Source organism: Rattus rattus, chromosome 14 (assembly GCF_011064425.1).
Source record: "Rattus rattus isolate New Zealand chromosome 14, Rrattus_CSIRO_v1, whole genome shotgun sequence".
Taxonomy (NCBI): domain Eukaryota; kingdom Metazoa; phylum Chordata; class Mammalia; order Rodentia; family Muridae; genus Rattus; species Rattus rattus.
The window spans coordinates 38,397,773-38,418,218 of record NC_046167.1 but is presented as its reverse complement, the minus strand read 5'-3'; the positions used below and the strand labels follow the sequence as shown (position 1 = coordinate 38,418,218).

The 20,446-nt window shown below is 38.9% G+C and overlaps 2 protein-coding genes across 3 annotated transcripts in view; one reads left to right on the top strand and one right to left on the bottom strand.

Annotated features, from left to right (window-relative positions):
- Sfrp4 (secreted frizzled related protein 4) overlaps positions 1–20,446 on the bottom strand; it is a 93,230-nt gene that overhangs the window by 37,234 nt on the left and 35,550 nt on the right. The window contains exon 6 of one of the 2 annotated variants that reach the window (XM_032885119.1): positions 13,969–14,276. The exons of the other annotated variant lie outside the window; for it this stretch is intronic. Coding sequence (XP_032741010.1) covers positions 14,178–14,276 — 99 coding nt within the window. The 3' untranslated portion in view covers positions 13,969–14,177. Of the gene's footprint in view, positions 1–13,968; positions 14,277–20,446 lie in introns of those variants that run through there. 2 annotated transcript variants of the gene reach the window in all.
- The window catches only part of Nme8 (NME/NM23 family member 8), a 62,777-nt gene that overhangs the window by 32,399 nt on the left and 9,932 nt on the right, over positions 1–20,446 (top strand). Inside the window, exons 11-14 of the mRNA XM_032885116.1 lie at positions 10,460–10,604; positions 11,267–11,374; positions 12,078–12,229; positions 17,301–17,445. Coding sequence (XP_032741007.1) covers positions 10,460–10,604; positions 11,267–11,374; positions 12,078–12,229; positions 17,301–17,445 — 550 coding nt within the window. The remainder of the gene's footprint in view (positions 1–10,459; positions 10,605–11,266; positions 11,375–12,077; positions 12,230–17,300; positions 17,446–20,446) is intronic.

The following is a 20,446-nucleotide window of genomic DNA, read 5'->3' as shown; positions in this document are numbered from 1 at the left end:
CGGCTGCAGCAACCAGGAAGATCTGCGCTGCCCTTTCCGGGAGCTTCAGTGCACCAGGGTTCCAGATGGCGTTTGGTGTTTTCCTCTGGCGTCCGAGATGTGTGTTCAGAGTGCAGTCTCTTCCCAGCTTTCTTTTAAAGGCCAGTGAGGAAGTGACATTTATCCTGTTAACTGGGTGTTGCCAGATCCAGATAGCCATTGAAAAGACAAGCAACTCATTGCATAACCAGGAAATACAGGATTTGTGGTTACCCCAACATCTCCCCCTTTTAGTTCAAGAAATGGCTTTATCTCTAACAACAGTAAGTTATATACAATAAGAATAATTAGGAGAACTATCAAGGTAAGAATTCTATTTACAGTGTTTAGTCCATCTGTACTTGGCAACTTTGTAAAAAATATTTCAGTATCTACCTGGAGTATTTTAGTCCTTTAATATATCTTAAATCATTTTTCTTACCACCATTTAAATGGTGATCACATCCTCTAACCTTAACAACTTGCATTACCAACCTTAAAACATTTTCTTAAACCCTAAATCTTTTTAGATCCTTACAACTGAAGCTATTACATCTTTCGACCTTTATAAACTTAACATCTCAAAAGTGAGTTTTTCTTTTTTTAAATCTGGTAGCAAGAAAAACTGTAAAACTCTAACAATCTGGCCATCAACTCTATCAGAAACCTGAGAAGGATAAATTTTACCTGAGTAAACAGGAAGTGCAGAGCAACCAGTTTCCAAATCTAAAACGAGAGAGAGAGAGAGAGAGAGAGAGAGAGAGAGAGAGAGAGAGAGACAGACAGAGAGAGAGAGACAGACAGAGAGAGAGAGAGAGACAGAGAGAGAGACAGAGACAGAGACAGAGAGAGACAGAGAGAGAGAGACTAATTGGCTCCCTGGACAGTCAGCCCAGTTGTCTTTATCAGTGGCACATCTGTCTTCAGCTTCTAGGCCCAGAAGATCTGACAGACGTTTTTTGCAAAGTGGGAACTTGGGCAAGACTGCCCTACTTTATTTAGGCAAAGTAAGGCAATCAACTTCCCCGTGTCCTGCTTGTGACAGTTAGGACAGTGTGCTGTCAGCAGTCAAGGTGAAGAATACTTTATAACCCAATGGGCAGCTTTGCCACATTTGAAGCAAGCTCCAGGTGGAGGGTCTTCTGTGACTGTCGTCTTTTTTGGAGGAGATTGGGGGTGCTACCAGAAGTTGATGTATTTCTCTGTCAGAAAAACTTTTTTATTATTATAACATCTTAAATGCCATTTCTGTAGATCTCTGAAGTGTTTGAGGACCATCTATCAAAATTATATTTAATTAAACAAACTTCCTGACTTTATTAACTTATAACTTATATATAGGAGGCTAAATGAAGCTTATTCTTGCAAACAACTCTATTAGTACCTAGCATGGCTACAAGTATAGTTCTGAATGCAATACAGGATATGATTATTTATAGGTGACTGACCACTAACTTGTATTTCTTCGCTATCTAACAGTTTCAATAGTAGCTTTTATAAGACAAGGACTGTACAGTAAATTTCTAAATGAGTCGCATATGTACATATACCTTAAACAAGAGTTGAGTCATATATACAGAGTTTTGTAGCAAATATAACCTTAAATTTCTATCATTATACAGAAGTTCATACAAATCTAAAATATTTGAGACTTACGTTGTTTTCTTAATCTAAAAGAAAACATAAAAATCCAGATTTCTTTTCTTTCGCAACCTTTCCCTCTGCTTCCACCCCTGACACTAGATAGGTGACAAAGAAGGGTAAAAGGGAGAGAGAAGAAAAAATATTCCTGAATTTTACATCCTTTTCTTCTCTTTTTCCCTGAGCATGACCAGTAACTTGCAACCAGTCCCTCCTAAACGACAACAAATATCTCTAACCCACAGAATGACCAATAACCAGCCAGCTCCCCTACCTCTTGAAAATGAAGGTGTTGTGTTATTTAGAATGCTGTCTACTGTCTGGGAGTGATGGCATCTTTGGAGATCCTAAGAAAATTGGGATTCTGGCCATGGGAGAGCTACTGGTTGATTTTGTGTCCAGGAGGTGCAGGCCTAGCAGAGGCCATCTATGAGGCTGAGGCACTTTGATGTAGCCACCTCGAGGCTGTCCTGTATACAATTTTTGAGGAAACAGCAGCTGAGCAATCTGTAAGTCTGTATCACCCAGGGATAGCTGCTTTGTCTTCATTTCTATCTGGTCCTTTTGTTCTGAAAACGCACAAATGTTAAAGGTAGAGATGGTTCAGCATTAACACATACATGGACTGTGCAGTGTGCACCAATCACCTAAAGATGGTTGAACTGTGAAAGGCATCTGTCAATCTTTATGTCTGTTTGGACCGCATAACTGAACTTTAATACTAATGTTACCAATCTCCATCTATGTTATATGAAAGAATGGCATGGTAAAGGTAAGCCTTGCAGACCAGGTGGCCAAAACGACACATGGGCTGCTGCAGGGACATCCATGTGTCAGCTGGTCTCCCAAGCTGTTCTCACATAGTGGGATTGGCACTTGTGTTACCTGTTTTGTTGTTTTCCTGGGTGACTTCTTCCTCACTTTCCATGTCAGCAGCCAACATTTTCAGAAGGTCTCCTGTAAATATAATCTTTACTAACTTTGAAGAAACCTACAGCTTTCTGTTTCCTGTAGAAATATAAACATATTCTCTCCCTTCATGCAACACATTTCCATTATGAGGTTAACACAGCCTTAAGGTATGTAAGATGATTTAACTCAGAGGCCCTTTCTAAAATTCAGTGTTTTTCAGCACTTGTGCTACCTGTTTCATTGACGTTTAAAAAATTTCAAGGTAATATAGCATTATGTAATCTGTCTCTGGATGACCTCATATCCCCCTTCTGTTTTATGAGCATTTCCTTAAAGTGAAGTGAGATCCTTCCACAATTCTTTGACCTGTTGGACCATAAGGCATGCCTGTAATGTGTTTTATGTGACAATGTTTAAATATCATTGCATTTTACTGGATATGAATACCAGAGAACATTACTAGTTTTAATCTGTACAGGTATTGCTAAGATAGATGTCATTTTTAATAAATATGTAATTACAGAATCCGCTTTTTCAGAACTCAAGGCAAGAAGCCTATTGGAGTCCTGAAGAGGTACAATTGTATGATGTACATACTTTTACAAACTGTAAAATTAAACACATTCATAATGACAAATATAGGAGAACTCCATGGGCTGGTGTACTCTTCTATACATTAACCTACCAGCTGTGCTTGAAGCAACCCTTCTAGTGGGTGTGATGTTTCCTTATTTAAGGAATATACCAAAAGAGGCTTGTTAGCTGACCATTTCAGTGGTAGAGTAGTTGGTATCTATCAGCAGTAGCCCTCCTTATAAACTTGGAAAGCCATCTCCTTCTATGGACAGTCTGGATGGTCTGTAACTGGTTTTGACAATATGTTTCAACACCTTTATCAGGAACATCTCCTATTTTACAACTTCTCTCTGAACTTGGAGAAATGCTAATCTGTGTTTCCTACTGCTGTAATAGATCTCTTTCCCTTAAATTCATTGCTGTATCTACCACTTTTGGCATCCATCAGGTTTACACTCAATGCCTAGAGCTGTGAAGACGTCTTTTGAAGTGTCCTAGTTGGATTCCAAGAATCTTGTGGAATTACTGTTATATCTGTTTCAGTATCCACTAGGCCTTCAATCTCAATTCCATCTAATTGTAATTTTAATTTGATCTCTGACCTTTTATTGGAGTTTGACAAAGTATCTGTTTCCTGGGAACTGTATAATCTCCTGTTCTATTCATTGGAGTAGTTAAGCATAGAGCAGCACTGTCTGTTATATCAGGTATTGTATTTTCTAGTTGCTCTCTAGAACAGTCTCTCCTTGGCTGACACGGAATGAATGGCCCATGTTGCTTTTTTGGTGAGTAAAGTCCCTTCAACCATTTCCTGGTTGTCTGAATCGCCTCATAAATCTGAATGATCGACATTCATAAACCCTGTGACTACTTCTTCCACATCTTCACATATCCCAAGCTTTCTCCCTGGATTAGCATTAGAGAAAATTTTCTCCTTAAGAACTGTTTGCCTACAGTCCTTTAGTTAGTGACTTGGTCTTCCACAGCCAAAACATTGAACATTCTGTGCTCTCCTGCCTTTTACAATTGGCTGTCCAGTCAGAACTGAATTATAAGCATTAGATCCAACATCTGCAGTAGTTTTAATACATTCACAAATAGGTGCAAATCTGGCCTTTAAAAGTCGAATAGACTTTTTGCATTCAGCATTAGCATTCTCAAAAGCTAAAAGCTCTATTGTATCTGGATCTGGTATGGTTCTATTTACAGCCAAAGTTAATCTTTGTAAAAAGTCAGTAAAAGATTCATCCGAACCCTGGGTTATCTTGGTAAATGATTCAAATTGTTTCCCCTGCTGCTCAAGCTTGTCTCAAGCATTTAATACTACTGTATGACATTGCTCTAATGCAGCATCATCAAACATAATCTGTATTCAAAGTCACCATACTAACCTTCCCTGCAACTTATCCTTCAAACGTTACTGCCCCTAGTCCTATTTGTTCATAGCTGAAGCCTGCTCTCTGTACCAGGTCAGCCACTGTATTAGAGGAACAGCTTCTAAAATGGCTGATATTAAGTCTTTCTAGTCTTTTGAATCATATGACTTTGCATGGCCAAGTTATTAAGTACTTGTTTCGAATAAGGGAATATGAAATATGCTACCATTGCTTCTTTAAATCTCTCGACCTATCATTTCTATGGGCTGCTATCCAAATTCATTATAACTTTGTGAGTTTCTCTCACTGGATGTAATTGTCTTAAGGTAGCTGGAAAAATTATTGTAGGTTTTCTAATAGTCCTAGCCTGCCATCCTGCAATCTTGACATGAGGTGGCACCATAGGCTTTAAATCAAATTCCACAGGATTATCTTGACAAAATTCTTTATTCTGATTTTAAAGATCCATCATTTTCTTCCTATTGCTTGTAATTTAGCATTATACCTCTCAGTCCTTTCATCTAAGTCTGTTTTATTATGATCTTTCTTAGAGAGGACATAGAAAACTGCAATTATCTGAAGTCATGAATTTCAGCTTTTCTTATCTTTGCTCACTGATGCCTCTGTTCCACTCTCCTGTAGCTGGATCCTTTTGGTCCAGGTCTGGAAGCCTAGTCTAATCTTGGTCTGGGGCCCCCACCCCAGGATCTCAGGCCCTAACTCAGATTTCATGCCCCACCATGAAGTCTTTCACCTGGACTTCTCATTCCTATCTACAATGTAATGGAGCTTTCTTGAACCACCCTCCCCACTAATTTCCCTGATCTCCAGAAATCACTATTCTCCTTTCAGTCTCCGAATGGTTAACCAGTCATATAAGTTACCACATACAAATGAGATTCTCCAGTACTTGATTTTCCATGATTGGCTTGTTTTGTGTAACGTAATCTTTTTCTCTATACACACTCTTAAATAAAAGTGACACACTTTTATTCTTTTCATGAATAAGTATTATTTCATGGTGTGTGTGTTGCTTTCTTTTGCCCATCCAGCAACATTTTATGAGCAAGTGTTGCCATTTCTTGGCTCTTGTGAACAGTGCTATAATAACACAGGAGTATGCTTGTTTCTGGTAAGCTGATTTCATTTCTCCTGGATATATACCCAGGAGTAGAATTCTGGATCATAAAGTAGTACTTTCAATTTTTTTTAACAAAAAATGCAGTTTTGTTTTAATTTTTTATGTTATATATGTCTGTGTATGAGTTTACATATATGATTGGATATGGCAGAGAATGCCATAGGTGTAATATTTCTCTGGAGTTGGAGTTACAGATAATTGTGAACTGCCCAATGTTTGCTAAAGGAAGTGAATACAGGGCCTCTGCAAGAGCAACACCATTGAGCTCTTAACCATTGAGCCATCTCTCTATCACTGGGAACCCCTTTCCAGGATGTCCATATTAGTTTATATTTCCAACAAGAGTGCCATAGTCTTCTCCACATCCTCAAAAGTAGTTATTTTCCTAATCAGAAAAAAAATCTTCACTCTTCAATTACTTAAAAACTGAGTTGGCATGTGTGATCCTGACCTGACCTGATTATCCAGAGAACCCTGCTTCTGCACTTCCCCCACACACTTCAACAACTTAACATGTTAAAAAATCTTTTTCTGTATTAAAAAATCTTCAAAGGCTATTTGAAATTCATATTAAAATGGCCTTATATAAACAATACTAACTATTTAACAACATTTGGAAAAGAACAAATTTAAAAGAAATGATAGTTTATATAAAATTTCACAAGCAGTGTGTAAACTTCCTTTTAGCATTTACAGATACATGCACACACGCAAACTGAGAGGAAGGAAAGAGAGATATTTCAATACATTCCTTTTCAGTTTTAACATTACAATGTAAAAACCTGTGTCTTTATTCTTTTAAAACAAAATATATTAATGCATCATAAAAGTCTATTTGGTTCATGTTCTTTGGTGTGTGTGTGCATGCGTGCGTGTGTGTGTGTATGTGTGTGCGTGTGTGTATGTGTGTGTGTGTGTGTGACAGAGAGAGAGAGAGAGAGAGAGAGAGAGAGAGAGATTACCTGCATGACTTTGCGTGCAGGTACACTTTGTGTATACATATACACATGTATGAGTGTGCATATGTGCCTGCATGTGTGCGTGTGTGTGCATGTGTGTGCATGTGCATGTGTATGTGTATATGTGTGCTTGTATGTTACACAGAGAACAAACTCAGCTATCAGCTATCCTTCCCCAGGTACCATCTACCTTTATTTGTGATACAGGTTCTTCCACCACTCTGGAAATTGCAAACAAGGATAGGAAGTTTGTCCAGTAAACCCTAAGGTCCACCTGTTTCTACTTCCCGGTGCTGGGATCATAATCCCTGTACTTTTCTATGGGTCCCAGGAGTTGAGCTCCGGTCCTTAGGCTTCCAAAGGAAGGACTTTATCAGCCAAGTCTTCTTGCTAGCTCTTCAATCTCTTATACACTGTTAGATTGTTTCATTTTTTGAGAACTGATGCAATAATGAATACGTTTAAGTATCATTTGCTATCTTTCTAGTCCATTCATAGAAGTGAAAGATTATTGTGTCTAGGTGACCACTTATAAGGACCATTATATGTTTTGCCATATTGCTTTTTGAAGTTTATTGTTGTCATGTCTCACTCTTGAGGAATATTTAGAGTGCCTATCAAGATATGTTACCTTTTAACATTATAATTGTTATTACTATTTGTGGTGTTGGGAAGTGAACCCAGAACCTTGTGCATGCTGTAATTCATCTCTACGACCATTTACAATTTACTTGGGACATGTCATTATCTTACTTAAAGATAAAATTAAGCATTATCCTATGCAATTTATTTATCTAGCTTTTATTTCTTGATTTATTGATTGATTACAGTAACATAATTCCACATAGGTCACCTCTGCTGTGCAAGGACTTGCCACCTGAAGAGACACCCCTTATTTTCTTCCCACATCACTTTCTCCCCCAAGGCCGAAATTTTCTATTACTACAGAGATATACTCCAATATGTTAATAATCATAACCCAATGGCACACAAATTAACCCAAAGCCCTCCATTGGATCGTAGCACACTCAACCAGTACCTCACATCTGTGTTCTGCAGTAACGCCTCCTCAACAGATCATCTCTGAAAGCTTCTCAACTGCCTCACTCCTTAATCTTTCCTTGTATCTTCTACCAGGACTCCTGCTCAGACCTGTGCTCTAGATGGTGAAAGTTATGGCAGATGCCTTGGTGTGGGTTCCACATGAGCGTCAGCCCCCATTCCTGGGCACCTGAGACATTCTTTCCATTTTTTTAAAATAAACAAACACACTCCAGTCAGTGCCAGAAAGCTCATCCCTTTGAAGAATTTAAGAACTGTTTTTGCTTAAGCAAAATCAGTTTTCTTTCCTTTATCAATTTTAATAGAAGCTACCAAAATAACAGATTTGCTGCCTGAAGCTCCCAGGATGATGGTGAAGGGGAAAAATTGAAACTCAAGCATCCTAATCTACTGGTCCTTGGTCTTATTCTAGCCTGTTTTTGACCCTTTTTAGGTTTATATTATTGACAATTGATAGTGACAACCCATCGTGTTTCTTTTCCAATAAAGTTCTATTAAATTTTGGTATTTTATTGTTCTGGGCCACTTCAAGAAATTCTAAATAAAGCTCATGTGGATTATTTAATTTGGGCTTGGGGTTTTGGCTTGCTGTGCAATAATAAGGACCTCCATTACCTGTCCATTCTTGTAATCTCAGCACCAGAAAGAAAGAGATAGATGGATATCTGGGGCTCACTGGTTAGCCAGCCTTAGCCTATTTGGTGAGGCCCCAGCCCCAGTGAGACATCCTGTCACAAAAAAGCAATGTGGACAGCTCCTGAGGAATAGCACTCAAGTTTGACCTCCAACCACCACAGACATGTACACATATAGTCACACAAACATATGAACATATATACATACTTGAACATGCATGCTTGCACATACATACACAAATAAAATTATCATATTAATTATTCTCGTTTCAAAAATTGTAATGTACCTATATCATATATATATTCTATTTAACATGATATATTCTTTTATATTTCTTATTAACCATATATTTTAGGCAGAGTTAAATCATTTGCTCCAAAGCATGCCCTGAGCAAACCTTAGGTTTTTTGAGATTGTTGCTGTTTTAGTGCAGGTACATCCATTTAGGATCTTTCCCTGTTAGGTTGGTATCTAGCTTTTCTCTCCTATTTTTGGTTTCTATGTAAGAAAGATAGTAACTCTCTTCACTGGAGAGTTATACACATACAATATTTTTCGCAATGCTGTGCCGTGTATTATGTTTGCAGTTTACTTTGTCCTAACTGTTTGTATTTAGATAATGTGTTGGACATTATTCAAAATGAAGGGTCAGCCATATTGATGCAGAGGCAAGTAGTATTATCAGAGGAAGACGCAAGAGCAGTGTGCAGGGTCCATGAGGATGAAGACTATTTTGTTTATCTTACTGACACTCAACATAAGGCTCTGATCAAGGAAAGCATATGGACAGATAATAAATGTACTAACCTAGAGTGTGACAAACAGTTGTTGGGTGAGAGTAAAGCCTGCGGGCTAACCTGCACGTTTGCAGCTTTGGTTTGTTTAGCAATCAATGACTTTACCGTCTTGTAACAAATGACATTTGCTTCTTAGGCAATTGGCAGTCATAGCATCTTGTGAACAAAGCTAAGGGGGAGCCATGAGCTGCTGCAGCTAATGAAGCTGCACTTACTAGGAGAGTGGTGGTCGATTGTCATTGTGTATACCTCCCTTACTTTATACTCTCTGAGTCAGATGATTGGAAAAAATTATCAACCATGCATAATACTGACTGTGCTCTAGCTTAAGATTTGTACTTTTGATTTATCCATGATGTCTACAGACTCCAACATCATGTTCTTAACTGTTAAAAGCAGAAAGCCAGTGTAGAGCAGAGAGAGCTTTCTAGGAAGCTCTTTCAGAAACATCTTAGCATATTTTTTTATAGTGATATACCACAGCTAGGTTCATTTACATACTCAGGAAGAAGGCACGGTACCTTATCTTCAACTGAGAGAAATGGGCTAGTAGGAAGGAAATGGAAAAATTATTATGGTTATTAGTCAACCTATTTCTTCCCAAATAAACAAGTAAAATCATAGCCTGTATAAAGATACTTGAATTGGTTAAATATTTAGGTAACTACTTTATCTTAGTTTTTGGGTTTTTTTGTTTGTTTGTTTGTTTGTTTGCTTTCCCTGTGGAAAGATACTATAACCAAGGCAACTCATAAAAGCAAGTATTTAATTGGGTGCTTGCTTAGTGTTTCAGAGAGTGCGTCCATGATCATCATGGCAAGAAGCACGGCAGCAGACAGGCAGGCACGGTACCAGAGAAATTGCTGAGAGCTTGCATCTGATCCAAAGGTTGGCGGCAGAGAAAGAGCTAACTAGCAATGGCATGAGCTTCTGAAACTTCAAAGCCCACCCAAGTGACAGACCTCCTCCAACAAGACCATACCTAATCTTTCACAAACAGTTCCCCAACTTGGAAGCGAGCATTTAAATATATGAGCCTATGGGGGGCCATTTACATTCAAGCCATCACATACCTGCAAAGATACAGTGTATGTGCAACAAAAGAAATTATTTTCTGAGGCTATTTTTGTGTAAGACTTTGTGAGTAATTGCTATGTGATCAGAAAAACTGAAGCAACATTATAATTGGTATATTAAGAAGTGTCATTCATCTTGAAACCTAAGAAATTATTTAGTGAACTTTTACATTTCACTGGAGAGTTATACACATACAATATTTTTCGCAATGCTGTGCCGTGTATTATGTTTGTAGTTTACTTTGTTATAACTGTTTGTATTTAGATAATGTGTTGGACATTATTCAAAATGAAGGGTTCACCATATTGATGCAGAGGCAAGTCGTATTATCAGAGGAAGACGCAAGAGCAGTGTGCAGGGTCCATGAGGACGAAGACTATTTTGATAATCTTATAGGATACATGTGCAGGTAACGCAGTGTTCAGGGGTAGACAGAGTTGTGAATATAGTCTGCTCATTTCAACCCTTTCTTAAGCTTTTTTTAAAATTAGGTTGGGAAACTTATAAATTCTATAAACAAGTTCTTGGTCGATGTCTTTGTCATTTTATTTTCCTTATTCTCTGCTCAAATATCTGTTCGTCTCATTTTTTGAAATACTGTTAGAACAAATAATAGAGTATGGCCATGGACACACACCAGTTTCCAGTAAAAAAGGATGCAACATTCCAGAGTGGGCAGTATCACCAAATCCAAGCAGAAAATGGTCTGACCCTTCTGGCAGTCTGATTACTGTGTGGGAGGCTTTAATAATCTTTCCATATCACATGTCCTGGAAAAGAACTGAGACCCTAGAAAGTTGCCTGATATCTAGAGTAAGCCAGATGCAGATGAGCAAAAACATAGAGTATATCAGCCTGGAAGAAACTGCTCTAAGGAACTGTAGTCCTGCCATTTCCTCTTCCTTCATAGCTCATCTGAGTATGCTCTTGAGTAGATGTCAACATGTAGCATTATTGGACTTCTTACAGATCATTTGACAAGCTGTGTCAGCTTAATAACACATACTTGTGTTCTTGATATGTCATTAGCTTCTAAGACATTCTTCCATTGGTTTTGTTTTTTTCTAACAGTAATAACTCTTATATCCTTGTTCTAATGAGGGAACATGGTGTGGAACATTGGAAAGAGTTAATCGGGCCTAAAACTGTTGAGGAAGCTTATGCATCTCATCCAGACAGGTATTGCTTGCATTATGGCTTTCTGTCCTTTCCCATGCAATTCAGTTTGATTTCTTTTGAATTCTAAGATACAGGAAGTACAGTTTTCCTTTGAGACAGCTTCTTGGGAAAGTGCCTGTTCCTGGCGGAGTAACTGACTACATCTTGTGGAGGACTAGTCTAATGGGAGCTTGAAGACAGCCACAATTTTGCAAGAAAAGCTGAGTGCTTGACTTGGCCCTCGCCTCTTTACTTACTGGAAGAAATCTCCACCAGAACCACATTTATGACAAATTACCCAAAGAGAAGTTGTGATCATAGCTGCAACATCTTTAATTGATCATAAAGTGTTTTGAAATGTAGATGAGAAAAATCACGATTAACCTCAACAGCACTGTACAGAGAGCTTTAAACTTACCAAGTGAGGTCACGTAGCTAGCCAGGATTTTTCACCACTGGGCTCCCTGTTCTTCATTGTTCTCCCTTGGTCATATCCACTAACAATGAGATTTAAATGTTCACCTATTTTCTTTCTACTATCTGCTACCTCCCAGAAAGGACGTAGTATATCCAGTTAGCTGCTAATTACCTCCTTTTGTGTGTGTAGTACTTGGATCTGGAATGGGCATTGTTGCTTGACTTGTTTTCTTGCTAACTTAAATAGTGCTATATTATGGTAGACTGTTACATTCAATTTTTAATTCAGCTCTTTTTCTTTTCCAAGTTTATGTGTACGGTTTGCTTCAGAAAATTTTCCTGTCAACCAGTTCTATGGGAGCAATTCAAAAGCAGCAGCTGAGACGGAAATAGAGCATTTCTTCCCTCCTCAGAGTACGCTGGCATTGATTAAGCCTCACGTGTCACACAAAGAAAGAAGTAAGCATCTACTTTATCTTTAAGCCCTGACATTTTGTCTACTCTTTGATTCATTCTACAGAAAGATTTCCCCCCTGAACTTTCTAATTGGGATATTAAAATTCCCAAATTGATATTAAAATTTCAATTTCATCTTTATTTTGGCTTTTTCCCTTTTTGTTGAACTCAGTTTTTAAATCCTGACTTCTCTCCATTCGCCCACTTGGTTGTGTAGTTATATGTTATATGTTCTTGGACACATTACTCAAGTACTTATCTTTAGCTACATGAGGTTCAATAAAATGAACTAAGTTATTTGATTAAAGTTTATTATTGTTTTTCTAAATTCTGTGTTCTGGGTTCTCCTATAGGACTAGTGAGTTTGATGAGAAATTTACTGTTTTGGCCGTTCATGTTGTTTTTGTTTTTGTGATTTAACCTAAGCATTTGGAAATTTTTATTTGTTTCTGTGTCTGATACAATAGTCAAGTCTTCCTTAGATTGGGTCAGGTAAAGCTGTTTCATGGAATGTTTAACTGGACCAAGGAAGATGGCTTCCAAGCCATATGTCTAACAGGCCAAGGAGGTTCACATATAAAAAGAGTTCAAAGTCTCCAGACCAGAACTAGGATTGCTGGTTTGCAGATGGCAAAGGGCTTTGCTGAGGGGTACTATCTCTGTTTGGATTTTATTGTTGCACAGAGACACCATGACCAAGGCAACTCTTAGAAAGGCAAAAATTTACTCGGGGCTGGCTTACAGTTTTAGATGTTTAGTCCATCATCATCATAGCAGGAAACATGGCAACATGTAGGCAGTCTTGGTTCTGGAAAAGGACCTGAGAGTTCTATGATGTAATCCAAAGGCAGGCACCAAGGAGACTGTCTTCTGTGGACAGCTAGGAGGAGACTAGATTCCACACTGGCCAGAGCCTGAGCATAGAAAGAGACCTCAAAGCCCACCCCAACACTTCCTCCAATAAAGCTATACAACAAGGACACAACAAAGCTATACAACAAGGACACATCTCCTAATAGTGCCACTCCCTGTGGCAAAGCGTTGAAACTTATGGGAGTCAAATCTATTAAAACCACCACAGGTGCCAAAGGGAAGAAGTGACTTTTCCGAAAAAAAGCAGCCCTTACAAAATGAGGGTTCTGGGATCTAACTAGGAAAGGTGTTCCTTGGGCTGTGGGTCTGGAACTAAGCTCAAGCACAAAGAACCATTTTATTGATTAATTATTGAAGAACATAGGACTAGCTCACTATAGGTAGTGCCATGCCTGGGCAGGGTTATTAACTGAATAAGTAAGGTTGTATGGATTCTTCTTCAGTTCTGGCTTCCTGATTCCCTGCCCTAACTTCAATGATGGATTGTGATATTGAAACATATGATGAAATAAATATTTCATTACTAAGTTATTTCCCATCATTGTGGTTTTATAATAGCAATATAAAGCCCAACTAAGACAGAAATCGGTACCAGAGAGTAGACTATTGATTTGACAGGACTGACCATGACCTGGGGAGGATTGTGGAAGGACCTTTGAACTTGAGGCTGGAGAAACCATCAGGGCTCAGAGTTTAGTGGCCTGTTCTGTGGTATCTTAGCAGATAAGAACGTCAAATAATGTGAAGAGTCAGACGGAAGCAACAGCCCTACTGGAGCTATTTGTGTGATACTTTGTGTCCAGACTCAGTGATATACGCTTAGCTACAGCTGAAAAATTAGGGGTAATTAACAAGAGCCGAGCCCCACCGAAGTAAAACCTTGGCTTTATTGCAACAACAAACAGGTGCTGGTTAGTTGGTGCTGAGAAATTATCAGTGATTAAGAAGAGACCAGCATTACTGAGGTGAAATCTTCTGGGAGGTATTTCCTTAGGGTCAGCACACAGAAGCCATGGTCCAGAGGTGACTGTACTTTGTAGGCAGCTGAACTTGGTGATGTATAAGGGTCTCCTTGGTGTTAATGATTCTGAAAGCATGAAGGGGTCATGAAGAAGAGCTGAGGTTTGGCGTAATGAGAGTCCAGTGGTAGAAACGTAGCTTTAGATGCTGTAGAAGCCTGGAAATTGAAGGAGTAATGGGGAGAATTTGAGGCGTGGCATCATGTTGCAAGATCAGAGTCCCTGAGAGAGAACAGGCAAAGCTGTTGGTGAAGATGTGGCACAGTTACAGCAGAGACCCTTGCACTCCAGAGAGAGTGCTATGGAAGCTCTAAGGACAGTAGCAGTAGCATGTGTATGTGCAGTGCGGTATACCCGAGCCTATGAGAAAAGGTGCCCTATGCAGCATGCAGCAAATGTGATGGAATGGCTCTGTACAGCCCAGGGGATTGGGAATAGGTTTTAGACATCAAGCACTGAGAATTTCCCACTATTTAACTTTGCTTTGCTTTGCTTCATTTGTGACTGTGAGCTGATCCTTCTCTCACAGAGTAAGAAAGTGTTTACCTCATTTCATTTCAACACGAGCTCACAGTTCACTTTGAACTTTTTTTTTCCTTTTTTTCGGAGCTGGGGACCGAACCCAGGGCCTTGCGCTTGCTAGGCAAGCACTCTACCGCTGAGCTAAATCCCCAACCCTTGAACATTTTTTAAAACCAAAATTAAATTTTATTTCACATTGATATAAACTGTGAAAAACATGACACTTTCCCACATTACAGCACACAAATTCAACGGAATATTTCTTAGTTGATAGAAACTTTAAAATTTTAAAGAGACTGGATATTTTAGAGAGGCCTGAAGTTAGAGACTTAGGATGTATTTTTAAAGACTGAGTTTTTGAAGACTTGAAGTTTTAAAAGGTAAGGTGTTTGATACTGTGATGTTAATGTTAACTGGACAGCTGGAGGACAGAAGAGGACGGAAATGTTAACGTCGAATAGGATGTATTTGCCGGCCAAGTTGGCAAGGGGATAATGGTGCTGAGGTGTGTCTTCTCAGCCTGACAGACACAAGCTAGATTCATTCAAGAAGAGTGAACCTCAACTGAGAAAAACACCTCCATTTGGTTGGACTGCAGGCAAATCTGTATGCATTTTTTTATTGATAGTTGACAATTGGTGTGGAAGGTCCTAACTAGCCATAGGAAGTGCCACTCCTAGGTAGGTGGCCCTAAGTTTTATGAGAAACTAGCCTGAGCAACCCATAGGGAGCAGGCCAATAAGAAGCACATCTTTCTGGCTTCTGCTTCATTTCTGCCTCTTGAATTTCCATGCTAACTTCCTTCAGTGCTAGATGTTGAGGAATAAGCTGAAACAACTCCTATTCTCTCCAAGGTGTTTAAAATCATGGTGTTTCATCACAGCAGTAGAAACACCAGATAGGCATCCTCATTAGCTTCGTGGTACCACTTTACTCTGATCATGCCTAACACAAAGGCCACTATTTCTAAGGAGGGATGCAGTCTGAAGTTGGGATATAAGATGAACAAACAAACAAACAAACAAACAAACAAATAAATAAATAAATGAATGAATGAATGAAAGAAAAATTCCTGAGATTCCAAAGAGAATTGTTTCTTGGCTTGTGGTCTCGGTACTACACACACTATTTTCTATAATATCATTTTCTCACAATAAATTTGTAGGATTGGATCATTTCTGATGTATGCTTTGTAGTTTGTTCACATTTATTATTAGATGGCCTCCTGGCATATATTCTGGTTATCCTTGCTAATAGGAAAGGCCCAGCCTTCTTCAGGTTCTCTGTGGATTAGGTTTTACTCACCTTTCCTTGAAGCCCAGCACTTCTGAATTTATTTATTTACATAGATAAATTAATTTATAAATAAATTTTATTTATTCAATGTAAATAATTTTTTTCTTTTTCATGCCCCCTCCCCAATTCCTCTACATCATTCGTGTTCCCCCTCCCTCTTCTTTTGCCAGAAAGCTCCAAGTCTTTCTGTAAAGGTAACTTTTACTCTCCTGTTGAAATGGTTTCTGGGAAGGTTGCTTGTCTCTGTCTACTGACCCAGACTTAGTCCTCTGTACAACCTAACCTAGGCCTAGCTGAGACTTGCTGCTTAATAAGCTCATCCTTTCTTGTTCTTTCTGAACTCTGGCTGGCTGGCTCAACTCAGCTGTTCTGGCTCAAACACCTCTCTCAGTTGACTTATTCAATCTGATTTTTCTCTCTGTCTCTGAATTACTCTTCTTGGCCTCAAACTAAATCTAGCAATCCTTTCTAATCTTCTGGCTTCTTGTTTGCTTGCTCATTCTGTTTGTACCAGTGTCTAGATTTTTCTGTCTCTCCAATCTGTCTTTGTAAAACTCTCCTGGTAAAACTGCCTTCTTCTCCCTCTCTGTACTGCTCTAGCCTCCCTCACAACTCTACTGCACTGCTCTTCTTGAACTCTACTATATTCCTGTACTGTACCCTCTTCCTCCTGTACTATCTGTCTGTCTCTTCCTAAAGTATCTTCCCTTTCCCTTCTTATGAGAATTGAGCATATCCTGTTCTATCTAATCTTTCTCTGATGCTCATCAGATTTTCTGCAACTAAATTAGATATCACTTTCAAACATGGGCGCTTCCTTCTACAAACTAACTTTATCTTCATTATTTGGGAATAAAGGAGAGTACTAGCAGCTGAACCATACACTAAGTAGAAATAGGTTCAAATATCCCTGAACATCTTTCAGTCGGTTCCCCTTGGTCTTCAGAGTGCAGACTTCATCATTCAGGCTGTTGGTAAAATTCTTACAGGATTGCCTGTATTGATGCACTCAGTATTGCCTCTTGGCTTCAGGCAAGAATGTTTGCCTTGACTCTCCCCCTAGCACTGACTACATAAGACATTTGTAGGCACTTGGGGCATAACAATGAAACTATGGGATCATGCTTAGCATATGACAGATCTCCTTTTCCATTTCATGCTCTCTTGGTTGATCAAAATGGGACATCCACGCTAAGATGCCAAAGGTCTTCTGGCTGGGAACTTTTAAGTTTACACAATTTTCTATATATAAACCACAAAATGAAAATTGAACTATTGTGCTCCTCTGGTTTTCTTATATCCTTGAATGTACCAGGAATATGAAATGAATGATCTACAATGGTACCTAATGTTTCTTTCCTTAGTGGAGATTCTGAAGGCCATTAGAGATGCAAGATTTGAGCTGACCCAGTTGAAAGAAATGCACCTGACTCCAGAGCATGCAAGCAAAGTTTATTTCAAAATAACAGGAAAAGATTTTTATAAAAATGTATTGGACGTCTTATCTTCGTAAGTTTCTGAACTGTAGTTGTTTGTACTGTAGAAGTGGTAATTGTACATTATAGGAACTGTGGGAAACAGCTTATTTTGAACAACTTTCTTATCTGACTCAAGGTGATGAAAAGACTCCTTGTTAACATTTAAAGTTTATTAATTCTTTACAATGTCTTCCCTTTTCCCTTTCTTGCCTTCCCTTCCTCTTTGAATTTCTTTAGTCATTTATACTGCATGTAGCAGCTGTCAGGGTTAAAGTTCTTGCTTAGCCAATGCAGAACTATGCTAAAATCTCCTTGTTTGCAAAATAGAGAGAAATCTATAAGACCTAGTCACAGGAAGTGAAAGTACCAGGAATCTATACCATGAACACTAGAAAAGCAGAGCTCCAGGTGAATTGTAGGTAGATTTCCTGAATATTACATGGAGAGTTCATGTTTCAGGCATGTATTTAGGAGATTGTTTGGAGGAAAGGAAAAGGAGGAGAGTGGGGCAAGAGGAAGAGGCCGGGGTGTTTTACAGAGAGCTGAAGCATCTGCTGACCAACTAGTGGTCATCCAAGTGGTAATGCAGTGAGCTGAGGTAAGACATCTTTGTAACTTACACCAGCCAATTACTGAGTAGAGTAACATCTTGGGAATAAAGGTAGTCTGGGCAAAGTGGCTTTCTGCATTGGAGGCAACCTCTAAAGGACTGAGGCCATGGTTCTCAATCTGTGGCTCATGATGCCTTTGGGGTTGCATCAGATTACCCTTCATCAGATATTTAAATTGTTATTTATAATAGTAGCAAAGTTCTAATTAACAACAGTAGCAACAAAGTAATTTTATTGGATAGTTTATGTATTTACATTTCAAATGTTATCCCCTGTCCTGGTTCTTTTCTCTCCTATACCCTCTACCCATGAGGATGCTCCCCCTCTGTCCCACCCACTCCCACATCACTGCCTGACATTCCTCTACACTGGGGAAAGGAACATTGACAGGACCAAGGACTTCTCTTCCTATTTATGCCGGACAAAGATACATATGCAGCAGAAGCCATAGGTCCCCCCATGTGTACTCTTTGATTGGTGGGTTAGCACCTGGAAGCTCAGGGAGGGGAGTCCAAGTTGGTTGATATTGCTGTTCTTCCTATGGTCTTGAAAACCCCTTCAGCTCCTTCAATCCTTTCCCTAACTCCTCTACAGGGGTCCCTGTGCTCAGTCAGATGGTTAGCTGCAAACATCTTAATCTGTATTAGTAGGGCTCTGGCAGGCCCTCTCAGAAAACATCTGTATCAGGCTCCTGTCAGCAAGCCCTTCTTGGCATCAAAACTAGTGTCTGGATTTGGCGTCTACATATGAGATGGATCATCCCCAGGTGGGGCAGTCTCTGGAAGGTCTTTCCTTCAGTCTCTGCTCCACTCTTTGTCCCTGTATTTCCTCCCATGAGTATTCTGTTCCACCCTTCTAAGAAGGACTCAAGCATCCACATTCTTTTCTTCCTTCTTTTTGAGTTTGATATGGTTGGTGAATTGTTTCTTGGGTATTACAAGCTTTTGGGCTAATATCCACTTATCAATGAGTGCATGCAATGTGTGTTCTTTTGTGATTGGGTTACCTCACTTAGGATGTTATTTTCTATTCCATCCATTTGTCTATGAATTTCATGATGTCATTTTTTAATAGCTGAGTAGTATTCCATTATGTAGATGTACCACATTTTCTGTATCCATTCCTCTGTTGAGGATATCTGGTTTCTTTCCAGATTCTGGCTATTATAAATATGGCTGCTAGGAACATAGTGAAGTATGTGTCCTGATTATATGTTAGAGCACCTTTTGGGTATATGCCCAGGAGGGATATAGCTGCGTACTCAGGTAGTACTATGTCCAATTTTCTGAGGAACTTTCAGACTGATTTCCAGAGTTGTTAAACAAGTTTTCAATCCCACAATTAATAGAGTAGTGTTCCTCTTTCTCCACATCCTCGCCAGCATCTGTTGTTACCTGAGATTTTGATCTTGGATATTCTGACTGATGTGACATAGAATCTCAGTGTTGTTTTGATTTGCATTTCCATGATGACTAAGAATGTTGAACATTTCTTAAGGTACTCCTCAACCCTTTAATATTCTTTAGCTGAGAATTCTTTTTTTAGCTTTGTATACCATTTTTACTAAGGTTATTTGATTCTCTGGAGTCTAACTTCTTGAGTTCTTTGTATATATTGGATACTATCCCTCTATCAGATCTATTAGTAAAGATCTTCCCCCAATCTGTTGGTTATTATTTTGTCCTAATGACAGTGTCCTTTGCCTTAAAGAAGCATTGCAATTTTATGAGGTCCCATTTGTCGATTTGTGATGTTAGAGCATAAACCTTTGCTATTCTGTTCAAGAAATTTCCCCCAGTACCCATGTGACCGAGACTCTTTCCCACTTTTTATTCTATTAGTTTGAGTGTATCTGGTTTGATGTGGAGGTCCTGGATCCACTTGGACTTGAGATTTGTCCATGGTGATAATCGTGGATCAATTTGCATTCTTCTACAGGCTGACCTCCAGTTGAGCCAGCATATTTCTGTTGACAATGTTTTTTCCCACTGCATTGATTTAGCTCCTTTGTCACAGATCAAGTGATCAGAGGTGTGTGGGTTCATTTCTGGGTCTTTCTATTCCATTGATCTACCTCCCTGCCTCTATACCAATACCATACAGTTTTTTATCACTATTGCTCTGTAATACTGCTTGACATCATGGATGGTGATTCCCCCAGAAGTTTTTATTATTGAGAATATGTATCGCTATCCTGGGTTTTTTGTTATTCAAATAGCTCTTTCTAACTCTATGAAGAATTGAGTTGGAAATTTGATGGGTATTGCATTGAATTTGTAGATTGCTTTTGGCAAGATGACCATTTTTACAATATTAATCATGCCAATCAATGATCATGGGAGATCTTTCCATCTTCTGAGAACATCTTTGATTTCTTTCTTCAGAGGCTTGAAGTTCTTGTCATACAGATCTTTTAATTGC